We start from the raw sequence: 13,587 nt of genomic DNA, 5'->3' as shown, positions 1-13,587 counted from the left end.
CCTCGGGATCCCCCAGTCAGAGCTGGTTAATGTGACCCGGGAAAGGGAAGTTTGGGGTCCCCTGCTGGAGCTGTTGCCCCCGGCGACCCGACCCCGGATAAGAGGTTGAAGATGAGTGAATGAATGAATGGAGATCATCAGGCTTATATTGATCAATTTGATAGCAGTAAATTGACTTTGGGATAAATGTGTGGTGAAGGATTACTGATTAATCCTTTCTTTTGTCTTTTCTTCCAGGGAGGTGGAGGACTGAAGGGAAGTGAAGGACCTGCCGGACCTCCTGGACCCGCCGTACGTTTAAAACCATAAAAAGATATACATTTTTGTAATATCCTAAGCCTACTTAGGGAACGTTTTTTTCCCCTAATTCAATCCAATTGTTATCCAATTTAAGAATGAAGTATTCACTTAATCAATACCTGCTGTAATTGGTGCTGTCTTTATGATATTGTACCTTTCTAGGGGTCTCCTGGTGAGAGGGGGCAATCTGGTACCGCTGGCCCTGTCGGACCTCCTGGCAGACCAGGCCCTCAGGGGCCTCCTGGACCCGCTGGAGAGAAGGGAGTTCCTGTGAGTATTCTGGGATTTTGTTTTTATCCACTGTGCAGTAGTGCATTTTGACTCGACATGTGGAATAAGATTCAACTATTAATTTTCCTTTTTGTTCTTTTTGCGCCTCTAAAGGGTGAGAAAGGCCCGATCGGCCCGGCCGGTCGCGATGGAGTGCAGGGCGCCGTGGGTCTGCCTGGCCCTGCCGGATCACCTGGAATTGCCGGAGAGGACGGAGACAAGGCCAGTAACTCTTCATACCAATGCGTCCTTTTTAAAAAAACATCTCAGTTACCATTTCAATCCACCCCGCTCTTACCGTGATGATCATTCATTTCAGTGTCTTTGCTGTAACGTGATGTTTCTTTGTCGCATGCAGGGTGAGGTTGGAGAACACGGTCAGAAGGGCGCCAAGGGAGGAAAAGGAGAGCATGTGAGTGACGTGCATCAAGCCATCAAGTGTGAAAGAAAATGAATGCCATTTCCTCTGTTTATCGCATCGCTGCTGTTTTGCACATCGTTTGAATGCTTGTTTTTTTGTTTGTTGGTATATAGGGTCCTCCTGGTCCACCCGGGCCAATGGGTCCTGTCGGTCAGCCTGGTCCTGCTGTAAGTACAAACTTTAACACTGTGAAGACTGAATCAGACAGACTGCAGAGCCAGTTGCTTGTATACTTGTTCCTGATCTCTGGGAACTTAAAAACTATACGAACGCTACATCGAACATTGCTGAACGTTCAGTCACTATCATGTTCTAGATGAAGACAGTGTTTCCAGCTAACTTATTGTTATCTCTTGTGTCTTTATTCCTGTTTTTCTTCTTCTGTGGTGCAGGGTGCTGATGGAGAGCTTGGACCGAGGGGCCAGCAGGGGCCATTTGGATCTAAAGGTGACGAAGGAACCAGAGGATTCCCAGGAGCCCCAGGACCCATCGGACTGCAGGTATAATGAATACTCACTTCAGATGTAGAGTCACTAAAATCAGTGCCCATTTGGAGCGCCTGCCGATTGCATGGCTCCCGGTTTTGCTGTTTGCAGCGTTGTCGGGGGAACAACACGATGGAGTCTGCAGAGCCCTGGAGCCCCGCCTCCACTGCTGCACAGAGCGCTATCGCTTCTTTATTCAAAGTTTATTAATATTGTACGTGTCGCATGTCCGAATTGTACCAACTTCGGCACTGTACATCCTCGAGTACCCAGCAATACACCCAGTGAGTGTAAAGTAGATCGGATGAACGGTTCTGGAGATATGCGAAGGACACACAGACACATAGACAGACAGAGATTCCTTGCTTTCAGTTGGATATGTAGATGAAGTTTTCAGCTACACTCTTGTGCTAAGCTGCTAAATTTAACTAATTCTTTGTGTGACTTTCCCCTCTGTCCTCCAGGGACTGCCAGGACCACCAGGTGAGAAGGGAGAGACAGGAGATGTTGGACCTCTGGTGAGTCATAATTACTGCTTCAGTGACTTATTTTATCACAATAAAATCATAAATGATGATAAAAAGTTTGAGCCTCTTTATGTTTCCAGGGTCCTCCAGGTCCCCCAGGACCCCGTGGCCCCGCTGGACCCAACGGTGCCGATGTGAGTGTTCACAGCTCGTATTTATAAGATGACAACAAGATGTAATGTGCATGAGGTTACACTGCAACGAGCTGTTACTGTACTATTGAAACACTGAAACAGCAAATTAATCGTTATTGTGTGTGTTCTTCAGGGTCCTCAAGGTCCTCCTGGTGGTTTGGGTAATCCTGGAGCTCTTGGAGAGAAGGTGCAGAGATTAATATGTTTTTCCTAACATTGAAGCACTATAAGTTTAATGATGTCCAAAGAAATACAAAGTGAGTTCATTTCAACTCGTCCTGAGAACTAAACGAAACTCTGTTTGCTCCACAGGGAGAGCCCGGTGAGAGCGGACCTCCTGGGATCCTAGGGGAGCCAGGAAAGAAGGTATAGAGTTGAGGCGGGTTGAGATATCAGGCCTTTTTACCGACTGGTTAATAGCATCCGTGAGTTAACAAAGAGCTGTGTGCTGTTGTCAGGGGCCTCGTGGAGAGCGCGGAGAGAAGGGAGAATCTGGACAACCTGGAACTGCTGGACCTGCTGGAGGACGGGGAGGACCTGGAGATGACGGACCCAAAGGAAACCCCGTATGACACCCACGATGAAATGCACACACACAAAGACACTGACACACAGATCAATGACTTTATTCTTTAGACTTTTTATTGGGATACATTCAGACGACGTTTCGACCTGTACTGTTTGACCTCTGAGTTTGTTTTGTTTCTCTCTAACTTCAGGGTCCAGTTGGTTTCCCTGGTGATCCTGGTCCCCCTGGTGAGCTGGGACCCAGAGTGAGTACCCCTTTTGTTGAAGAATACATGTCAGCATCTTATTTAACCACCATATCAATAATATATTCTGTTAAAGCTGTGTTGTATGTGGCTACACAGCTGCCAGCAGTTCAGTTCACTTCAGCTTGTCCGTCACTATGTAGATATGAAGGGCTCATTCTAAGCTAACAAAAACACAACCATTCTTAGTTTCAGGTGATTTTACACTAAAAAAAACATAGATATTCCATGTCTGCTGATAGATCCGGCTAAATCCTACACACTGCACACTGAAGAACACTAATCCTGATCTGCTTTACTTCAGGGTCAAGATGGCGCCAAGGGAGAGCGAGGAGAAGACGGTGAAGCGGGAGAATCTGTAAGTCACATCAATGCAGATATGTGAGTTGTGTGTTGTGAAGCGCCTCAGTGTTCTCAATCTGCTCCTCTCTGCCTCCTATATTTGCAGGGCTCCCCTGGACCACCTGGTGAGAACGGATCTCCTGGACCCCTAGGAAAGAGGGTAAGGTCACCATCCTCAGCTGACAGGCACCTGCTCCTACCAGGGAGGGTTTACATAAGAACAGCACATTCCTCCATCATGCATCCGTTCTGCTTCTTTCCTCCAGAGTCACTGGTTACTTTTTCTTTTTTTAGTTTGTGTGTTTTATTGTGACGTAGCATTTCACCAAGTCAACACTTGTTGTTGTTTGAGAGTTAAAAGGAGAAGAAATATTTGACTTACAAGTGACAAAAACTGCCCCGTCTACCTCTAGATCTGAACTTTCTTTGACAGTCTCGTAAGGCAGTAAAGGCAGTAAAAAAAGCATAAATAAAAACCCACATTTGGCGTCGTCATGGTAACGTGATTATGTCAGCGTAAAGTACTGTCCCCATTCATATTTATACCATTTCAAGCTCTTGAAGCCTCAAACACACACTCAACGGTTTACCAGGTGACGTCATGTCAAGTCCTTGATTCCCTTCAAGCATGTCTATGTTTTTAGAATTTCACCATGAAAGAGCCATCTGATTACAGGCTTTTTAACAACCTGCCAGAAGAGTGCCTTGGACCTTCTTTCTTTTACCTACAAGTACTTGGTAGTTCTGCAGGTTTGCAGTCGGTATCCAATAATAAGTGCAGACAGTGATGTTGTAATATATTTGACATGCAGCTCAATGACATCAAATAATCTAGTCTAGTGACGTCTTTCTTGTTATAGATTTGATGACATTGTGACATTTGATTAGAGAATATAATGATATGCACTATTACATGTTTTATTTGCCAGGGCCCTGCTGGAACAAGAGGACCAGAGGGACGTCAGGGAGAGAAGGGAACTAAGGTGAGTCCAGAGCTTTTTCTTTACTTTTTTTCAGCTCCTTGTCAAAGTCTAAATTCATGGAAAACAGACAGCACATCATTGTCTCACTTCCTGGTGAATTTCCATTAAATGGAGGCCTATTGTAAGAGGCTGGGTCACGCGTCATATCATACACCAAGACCCGTGTCCGCCCGTGTCCCAGCCTCCTTCAATAGGCCATTAATGAACACAGGCCAGGAATGAAATTAGCACCTGCCACCTGCCAAATACACGGTAAATGTTGGCTATGGCAGGTAAAAGTCCATGTCACCACTGACTCAGCGTTCTACATAGATTTCAGAAGTGGCCGGTAGAAATGTTCAGTGAGTGGCAGGTGAGGAAAACCCAGAATAAATCACTAACTCTGCTTTTATTCTGTAACATTTCGGATGTTTGTCTGGATGCTCTCTGTGTGTGTTTGTGATGGGGTAAGCTGTGAATTGAATTGCCCTTCTTGGGATCAATAAAGTCGTCTGAATCTGAACATTAGCCACCTGAGAATGTATTTCTCTTCTTCTTTGTTATTTACGCAACCGAAGTTTTAGCAGGTAACTTCTCTTTTCATGTTTCTTGTTGGGCAATTGTGATACATATCTGATACCAGGGGTCAGCAACCTTTAATATCAAAAGAGAAACGAGAAGAAAGTCGTAATATTACGGGGAAAAAAAGTCGTAATATTACAAGAATAAATTCATAAATTTACGAGAAAAAAAAGTCGGAATGTTACGTGAATAAAGTCATAACTTTTCAAGAAAAAAAGTCGGAATATTACGAGAATAAATTCGTAAATTTACGAGAAAATAAGACGTAAAATTACTGCTTCATAATATTATGACTTTATTCTCTAAATCTCAGATTTATTTTTTTCCCTCAATGTGGCCCTAATACTCCGTCGTACCGTCGTACCGTCGTACCGTCGTACCATAGACCTACAACAATGATAAATGAAAATGAAAATGTAAACAAAAAACAGTTATTCATTTCCATTTTTAAAAATCCTCCTGGAGCCTCTGGAGAGGAGCTGAAGAGCTGCAGGTTGCAGACCCCTGCCTTATACTGATACGTAACGCGTGGAATAACTTTTAAAAACCTTTTTTAATCATGTTCCTTGTTGTCATCATTTACAGGGAGACTCAGGTGCTGTCGGCCCCCCAGGAAAAACCGGCCCCGTCGGGCCCCAGGGTCAACCAGGAAAACCAGGAACAGAAGGCCTCAGAGGACTCCCGGGATCAGTGGTCAGTATAGAGACTGAGATTTATTTCTGTATTTTGTTAATGCGACCGATAGACAGGACGATACTTCTTGAGTAACAAGTGATGCGTGTTGGATGGACACCTACTGAATGTGTTGTCTATCTGTGTTTCAGGGTGAGCAAGGATCTCCAGGACTTGCTGGACAGAAAGGACCACCAGGACCTCTTGTAAGATCACAACTTCATCAAACTGCAGTCTTTTCTTCCTACTTCCTTCTCATTCAACCCTCCAACTTTCCTCTTCCATCTCTCTCTTCATCTCCTCACTGTCTTCTTCTTCTTCTCCTCCTGCAGGGACCTCCTGGTTTGCTCGGTCTGCGTGGAGACCCCGGTTCCAAGGGAGAGAAGGGACACCCAGGTCTTATCGGTCTCATCGGACCCCCAGGAGAGCAGGGAGAGAAGGGAGACCGAGGTCTGTCCGGGCCTCATGGATCCACTGGATCAAAAGGAGAGAATGTAAGTGTGACCTCCTTCACATCTGCTAGAGAGAGGGACAACTCAACCGCCATTATTCACATTGATGTTGATAATAATGTGAACTATTCTCACGATAGACATGTGTCGTGTTTCATTAACAGGGAATGTCCGGAGGTACCGGACCCCTCGGCCCTGCTGGTCCTCCTGGTCTGCCTGTGAGTGCCTGGACTGTTTATCCCACGATCTGCCTTTCCTCTTCCTCTCGCCTCAGTTCTGAAGATGTTATGAAGTACTACAGTGATTAGTGAGAGCAGTAAAACTCATTATGAAACTAAAGCCTCTTATCTTTTACAGGGTCCTCAAGGTGTCAAAGGTGCTAAAGGCTCTTCTGTGAGTATACTTTAATGTGTTTGGAACCAATACAATGAATGAAATGCATCAACTTGGATCCGATGCAGTAATCTGTCCATGCTGTGTATTTAGGGAGGTTCTGGTCCAAAGGGAGAAAAAGGTGTTCAAGGACCTGCTGGACCTCCAGTAAGTACTTCACTAGCATCGCTCACGTCGTTGCACCTCACTGTTGATTGATTAACATAATAAACTTGCTCTCCCAGGGCCCGCCAGGCGAGGTCATTCAGCCCCTGCCCATCCAGAGGAGTCCCAAGTCCAAGCGTTCCATCGACGCCAGCCAGATGCTCCCCGAGACCGACAGGCCTGCGTTTGACGCCGCCGGCACTGAGTTCCTGATGGGCAGCGAGGGCATGGAGGAGATCTTCGGCTCCCTCAACTCACTGCGACAGGAGATCGAGACCATGCGTTTCCCTCTCGGCACCCAGGACAGCCCTGCCCGCACCTGCCAAGACCTGCACCTCAGCCAGCCGGAGCTCAAAGACGGTAAGGGGAATTAACCAGGGCTGTCAAAGTTATCGTTTTAACGCCACTAATTTCTTTAACGCAATCATTCTTTCTATCCTATCCTATGAAACTACAAAACCTGATGAATCCATCGGTACCAACCATGTCAGACTAGCTTGTCGTGAAGGAGGTTAAATAACGCTCCAAGCTTTTTGCGAGGAAAAACTGTCATGGCCATTTTCAAAGGGGTCCCTTGACCTCTGACCTCCAGATCAGTGAATGTAAATGGGTTCTATGGGTACCCACGAGTCTCCCCTTTACAGACATGCCCACTTTATGATAATCACATGCAGTTTGGGGGCAAGTCATAGTCAAGTCAGCACACTGACACAATGACAGCTGTTGTTGCCTGTTGGGCTGCAGTTTACCATGTTATGATGGGAGCATGTTGTTTTATGCTAAATGCAGTACCTGTGAGGGTTTCTGGATCAATATCTGTCATTGTTATGTATTGTTAATTGATTTACAATAATAAATATATACATGCGTTTGCATAAAGAAGCATATTTGCCCACTCCCATGTTGATAAGAGTATTAAATACTTGACAAATCTCCCTTTAAGGTACATTTTGAACAGATAAAAAATGTGTCATTCATTTTTGATTAATCGATTTACAGCCTTAGAATTAACCAAAAAATGTAGCTGTCACCGGCTCAGAGAAATGGTCCCTCTGTCCTGTTGTTGATGTGGTGATCATTGTCGTTTCAACATCTGGATGATGCTCAACAACAACTCTTTTTTTCATTGAATAATTCACAACAAGTTTTAACGTTTGTTTTCCACATTGCTTCGCCTCTCTGTCGCCCTCTGCAGGAGAGTACTGGATTGACCCCAACCAGGGCTGCTCCAGAGACTCCTTCAAGGTCTTCTGTAACTTCACCAGCGGAGTTGAGACGTGCCTGTACCCCAGCAAGAGCATCAACACGGTCAGTCCACTCAATCAGCAACGCTGTCAGTTCTCCTTAAAATCCTTCTGAACATAAATCCCCCCCAACACTAACTCCTAGATGTCTGACTGTGAAGTTAAGAAGAAAGGGCTTAAGAATGATGCATTTCTACGGTGGCACGGTGGTTAGCACTGTTGCCTCACAGAGGGTTGCAGGTTCAAACCCGGCTTGAGGCCCTTCTGCGTGGAGTTTGCATGTTCTCCACGTGTTAGCGTGGGTTTTCTCCGGGTTCTCCGGCTTCCTCCCACAGTCATGCAAGTTGTCAGTCTCCATGTGTCAGTCCTGTGATAGTCTGGCGACCTGTTCAGGGTGTACCCTTTGTGTACCTTGGGCGTACCGCGATGTCAGCTGGGATCGGCTCCAGTCCCCCCGCGACCCTGAATGGGATAAGCGGTTACAGAGAATGGATGATGTATTTGGGTGTAAAAAAGTGGTAGTACTAGTCAGTGTTGGTGGAGATTTGCAGTGTCTGAAGGCCCGCTGTCTAGAAACTAATTTCCCAATTGCATCTGCATATTGTTTTCTCAGAAATAAATAAAATGGTCTTAGTTATTTGATTTATTTGTGCAAAAATAAACATATCAAACTAATACTTGATGTGGATGATTCTTGTGGCAGGTGGCGATGAGCTCCTGGGACAAAGAGACTCCAGGATCCTGGTACAGTCAATTTGCCACCGGGAGTAAGGTTAGTAACCCTTCAGTGACATGAAGACTGGCGGGCAAACTTTTGTTCTTAGTTACTTAATTACCATCTATGTTCTCTTCCTGACTCATTTTCATCATCCCTTCCCCTCCTTTTGCTCTTCCACCTTTTCTTCCCTACTGCCTCCTCTCCTCCTCCTCCTCCTCCTCATCCTCCTCCCAGTTCTCCTACGTGGACTCTACCGGTGAGCCCGTGGGCGTGGTCCAGCTGGGCTTCCTGCGTCTCCTGAGCGTCCAGGCCCGCCAGACCCTCACTTACCACTGCCACCGCTCGGTGGCCTGGGCCGACAAGAGCGCCAAGAACAACTACGACAGGGCGCTGCACCTCCAGGGCGCCAACGACGAGATGCTGAGCTACGAGACCAACCCTTACATCAAGGCCTTGGTCGACGGCTGCTCTGTGAGTTTACACACCTTATTGAGTCTTTGTGGAAAACAGTTTATCTTTGATAATGCTGCACTATAATGATGATGATAATAATAATAATAATAATAATAATAATAATAATAATAATAATAACAGTAACAGGTCAACAGTAGATGTCACATAGAAGTGGTGTGCATCACCTGAAAGCTGGAACTCACAGGAGAAACCACACCACTGCACTGTGTGCTGTCGTCACTGAAAACTACCTTTTCAATTTCTACCAGTGTTGTTGTCGACATTTACAGGATGTAATGAAGCATTCAGCTTAATTTAACACTCTTTTGATCTACTGTCTATTGGATATTATGTCTTGAAATAGAAATAGAATCAAATCAATCAATCAAACTTTATTTATATAGCACCTTTCAAACAAGTCAAATGCAATTCAAAGTGCTGGACAGACAATCGACAAAAATATAGAGTGTTAAAAATGGATTTAGAGACTAATGCACCAAAACAACCAAGATAAGTTAATTGAATAAGAAAGCAATAAGAGATGGGTGTTTAAGATAATAGAAGATAAAGAAAATAACAATCAAAATTATTAAACTACACAAAATAAGCAGATTATATTAAAATAATACAATTTTAATAAAATAAAAGAGAATAAAATAGATAATAATGATCAGCAATAAAATGTTGATTAAATAAAATAGGGTAAAATAAACACTATAATGATGATGATAAATAAAATAAGTATTAAAAATAAAAACAATAAAATTATAAAACACTACATAATGCCAGACTAAAGAGATGGCTTTTTAGTTTACGTTTGAAAATATCAATATTTTATTTTTTTATTTTTTTATTATTTTTATGTAGGAAGATATGTTTTCACTTGTTTTGAATGGGAAAGATAAATAATTAATCCGGCCACCTCATCTCATCAGTTGTGAACTCTCTTAAATATGAACATAATTAAAATGATGTTATTTCATCATGCCACCTGTAAATATGACACGTGTCTCCGTCTCTCTGCAGTATCGTAAGGGCTTCGACAGGACAGTCCTGGAGATCAACACGCCGCAGGTGGAGCATCTTCCTCTGCTGGATATCAAGGTGTCAGACTTTGGGGAGAGCAACCAGCAGTTTGGCTTTGATGTGGGACCTGTCTGTTTCCAAGGCTAAATAACACACACACACTTCCACAAATCATCATGCAAAGAACAACAAATACTCAACACACACACACACATGCACTTAGAGACACACTTATATATAATATACACGCCAACATACACGCCCAGTAATTTGTAAATTAACTTGTAAATGATATGAAACACACACACACACACACACACACACACACACACATTTACATACGCAGATGCTGTTGTGAGACAAACACTCACGCTCAAGTACGTGCCTGGGGAACGCAACATCCTCCCGACAATTAATGGACGTCAAACAAAAAGTAAAGAGGAGAGAAATTAAAAGGAAAAAAAAAAAACTTGCGGAGAGGAGACCATCGTTTGGGCGCTATGACCGCGAGAGAAAGGAAGAAGAAAAACGAAACCACAGGAGAGAGTGTTCTTCGGAATCAAACGGTGTTTTCTTTACCAGCAGCGAAAGAGGCCGGCCTGGTGAAGAGGTCAAGCCTGATCCCCCTCTCACTCTTCTCTCCTCCCTGCTGTCTCACTCTCTCTCTTTTTCCACTCATCTCACCTGCTCTACCTCCCCCTTCACCCTCCACCAAAAACAAGGGTCACACTTGGACATTTCCTTTTCTTTAATTTCACACTGCGAGCAACGTGGTTGACAGTCGCCCCTTTTCTGACCGACAAGAGGTGTGAGAGGCTCCTGTGTAGCCGTCTGCATCTATGATGGTCTGAACGGTTTGATTCTTTAGTCATTCAGATTCAGATTTGTATCTGTTTTGTACTTGAAGATCTTCTACTCAAAATCAAATCCAACGACACCGAACTGGCTGGAAAATGATGACAAAAGGAGGGCGAACTCTCCTGGTCGTCTAGTTCTGTAAGAACTTAATGAAAGTCCAGCGACTCGTCAGTCATGTTGCTCACATTGAAAACACAGAGCTCTCAGCACAGAGCTCTCAGCTGGGTCCTTTTGTTTGTCATGTTTAGGCTGCCGCCAAGTGAATCTCTACTTTTTGTAACATTCTCTTCATGACCACCTTTATTAAAAGAGTCTGAAAATGTGCTCAAACAATCTGTCTGGTGTCATGCAGCGAGGTTATTGGAATCCAGTGTGACGCAGGATTTATTGTCTTCCCTCAGCAGACACTCTCTTTGAATTGTTCATTTGTTAACCAAACCTCCTGCATGCATGCGAGATACAAAGATCCTAGATCAGTGAATTTAAAAGCCATTTGTTTTTTTGTAAAGTGTGCTGAACTTAATGCTATTATACTTGCATGTTACTGGTGCCTTTTTATTTAAAAGGGCTGATTCTTCTCCTTTAGATCACGGATCAGGCTACCAGGGTCGCTATACCACACACACACACACACCAGTCCAGTATTGCTGAGTCACTTTCTAGAGTACTTTGATTTTTCCATCCATTCTGATTTTGCATCCAAGCACAAAAACATCATCAGGTTTTAAATATGTATATGAGATTCAAAGTTCCCTCCTTTTTTTTCATACAGCAGTGAATAAAAATGCATGCTTTACTGAAAAGAAACTGTGTGTGGCAAGGTGCTAATTATACCAAAAGCATAAACGTTTTAGTATTCACTTTGTGTCCTTCCATTTTCTTTAGTCTCTTTTACAATTTCATGAAGCTTTTTACTGGGGAAAATGTGCATTACATTCCATTTGTACAGAAATAATGATATTCTAATGTATTTATTTAAAACAAACAGGGTGCTTTGAGATTAAAAATACACGGACCACCAAATATTCCAGTCAAATGTGGTATGTTTTGTATTTATTTCCTGCAGCTGACACTTGAAAACGTCAAGTGAACGCGAGTGACTCACATGTTTAACTCAAACTAGCCAGCCTGAGTTATGGTGCTTCTGTTCCCGCCCCTGTCCAAACTCCTTTTTGTAGAACCAAAGAATCTGTGGCCATATTTTATTGTAATATCCCTTTTTTTTTTTTTTTTTTTAGTGTTTTTCAAACAACTGTACTTGTGCTGTTAAATTTTGCTTCCTCTGTAATGATTAAATGGTGACTCTCCAGTTCTGTCACATCTCTTTGTCGTTGCTGCTGTTTGACTTGGCGTGTGTTGGTTTCAGGCTTCGCTGGGCTTTGTGATGCATCACGGGAATACTGAATCAGCTTTGATCTACTCTGAGGTGCTAAATAATATTGATCCTCTGATCTTTTCATTTTCTGTCGTGAGACCACAGCGGGGAGGAGAAAGGTTGTGAGAGGGAGGAGACAGCTCTGTCAGCCACCATGGGACTAAAATATGATTATTGTTTTATAAGTATAACGTGGCTATGGGTGATATCATACTAGGGGTCTGGTTTTATCTGTTTTTTGTTTTGTTTTTTTTGTATTTACTATAGCAGGGAAACGGGGCAGGATGGCCAAAACATACTTCAAAATCTGACCTTGAGATTCTCCAGAGAGAATGACCTCAAATATTTTAGTTTTTATTGTGTTGAAGACAAATGTTTCAACATAAAAAACATATGGTGCTGAAAAGAGAAAAAAGTATTATTTTATAATGTGTGTAAGTACATTTTTTAAAAATTATTGTTTCTGTAATATATAATCTTTTAAAAAGAGCTGCTTGACTCTTGTTTTTTTTCACGTAAACCTACGACTTTATTCTTGTAATATTATTTTTTTTCATAACATTTTTCTACATACAATAATACTATGACTTTTTTCATAAAATGTTTTGACATACTATGACTTGTTTTATTTTTTTGACACATTATACTGTGACTTTTAATTCTTTTTTTGGACATACTATACAATGATTTTTTTTCGACATACTATATATAGTATGACTTTTTTTTCAACATTTTATTCTTTGACTTTTTTGGATTCTTTTTTTAACACACTGTATTATGACTTGTGAAATAGCTCAGTGTGGTAGATATCTGGTTGGAACACTGGAGGTTGTGAGTTCGATCCTTATGTGACACAGTCTGTTTTCAGGTCTAACTCCTAATGACGAAGCCAAATATACGAAGAGAACAGTCATGAGTGTATCTGGTCAGATAGCTCAGTGTGGTAGATCTCTCGTTGGATTACTGGAGGTTGTGAGTTCGATCCTTATGTGACACAGTCTGTTTTCAGGTCTAACTCCTAATGACCAAGTCAAATATACCAAGAGAACAGTCCTCAGTGCGTGTGGCATTGGTGGCTTGGCTGCTAAGTTCCCGGTTCTGGTTGCGGCAAAGCGGGGTTCCATCCCCACCCTCACATCGATGCCCGGTGCCCGACAGTGGAGTGAGACGAGCGTCTCCTCCCAGGGTTTACCACAGATAACACTGGGGGGTTATGCAACAGAAAACAGGAAGTGTAGTCAATTTTACTTTGTGTTTTCCATTAGGTTTGTGATTATATATTATATAGAATTAAGGTTATATATATTCCCTAACCCTATGTTATATAGGTTAGGGTTAGGGTTATATATTATATAAGTTAGGGTTAGGGTTATATATTATATAGGTTCCGGTTATATGTTATACAGGGTTAGGGTTATATATTATATAGGGTTAGGGTTATATATTATATAGCGTT

General features: G+C 42.8%; 1 protein-coding gene and 1 long non-coding RNA gene across 6 annotated transcripts in view; both read left to right on the top strand.

The window, feature by feature from the left end:
* The window catches only part of col11a2 (collagen, type XI, alpha 2), a 58,904-nt gene extending 48,738 nt beyond the window's left edge, over window positions 1–10,166 (top strand). For 3 of the 5 annotated variants that reach the window (XM_037794588.1, XM_037794587.1, XM_037794589.1), the window contains 26 exons: window positions 238–291; window positions 463–570; window positions 685–792; window positions 929–982; window positions 1,105–1,158; window positions 1,384–1,491; window positions 1,941–1,994; window positions 2,084–2,137; window positions 2,271–2,324; window positions 2,450–2,503; window positions 2,596–2,703; window positions 2,857–2,910; window positions 3,215–3,268; window positions 3,359–3,412; window positions 4,182–4,235; window positions 5,382–5,489; window positions 5,621–5,674; window positions 5,801–5,962; window positions 6,085–6,138; window positions 6,278–6,313; window positions 6,407–6,460; window positions 6,538–6,817; window positions 7,653–7,765; window positions 8,405–8,473; window positions 8,654–8,890; window positions 9,899–10,045. In XM_037794588.1, coding sequence (XP_037650516.1) covers window positions 238–291; window positions 463–570; window positions 685–792; window positions 929–982; window positions 1,105–1,158; window positions 1,384–1,491; window positions 1,941–1,994; window positions 2,084–2,137; window positions 2,271–2,324; window positions 2,450–2,503; window positions 2,596–2,703; window positions 2,857–2,910; window positions 3,215–3,268; window positions 3,359–3,412; window positions 4,182–4,235; window positions 5,382–5,489; window positions 5,621–5,674; window positions 5,801–5,962; window positions 6,085–6,138; window positions 6,278–6,313; window positions 6,407–6,460; window positions 6,538–6,817; window positions 7,653–7,765; window positions 8,405–8,473; window positions 8,654–8,890; window positions 9,899–10,045 — 2,340 coding nt within the window. Of the gene's footprint in view, window positions 1–237; window positions 292–462; window positions 571–684; window positions 793–928; window positions 983–1,104; window positions 1,159–1,383; window positions 1,492–1,940; window positions 1,995–2,083; window positions 2,138–2,270; window positions 2,325–2,449; window positions 2,504–2,595; window positions 2,704–2,856; window positions 2,911–3,214; window positions 3,269–3,358; window positions 3,413–4,181; window positions 4,236–5,381; window positions 5,490–5,620; window positions 5,675–5,800; window positions 5,963–6,084; window positions 6,139–6,277; window positions 6,314–6,406; window positions 6,461–6,537; window positions 6,818–7,652; window positions 7,766–8,404; window positions 8,474–8,653; window positions 8,891–9,898 lie in introns of all 5 variants that reach the window. The other 2 variants (XM_037794590.1, XM_037794586.1) reach the window with 1 other exon arrangement.
* A 2,710-nt stretch (window positions 10,167–12,876) lies between these two features.
* Window positions 12,877–13,171, top strand: LOC119503179. The gene is made up of 2 exons (XR_005210266.1): window positions 12,877–12,959; window positions 13,101–13,171. It is a non-coding gene; the product is annotated as an uncharacterized LOC119503179 (long non-coding RNA).
* The last annotated feature ends 416 nt before the right edge of the window (window positions 13,172–13,587 follow it).

Source organism: Sebastes umbrosus, chromosome 15, assembly GCF_015220745.1.
Source record: "Sebastes umbrosus isolate fSebUmb1 chromosome 15, fSebUmb1.pri, whole genome shotgun sequence".
Lineage (NCBI taxonomy): Eukaryota > Metazoa > Chordata > Actinopteri > Perciformes > Sebastidae > Sebastes > Sebastes umbrosus.
The sequence above is the reverse complement of the archived record's forward strand: the minus strand, read 5'-3'. Positions and strand labels throughout refer to the sequence as shown.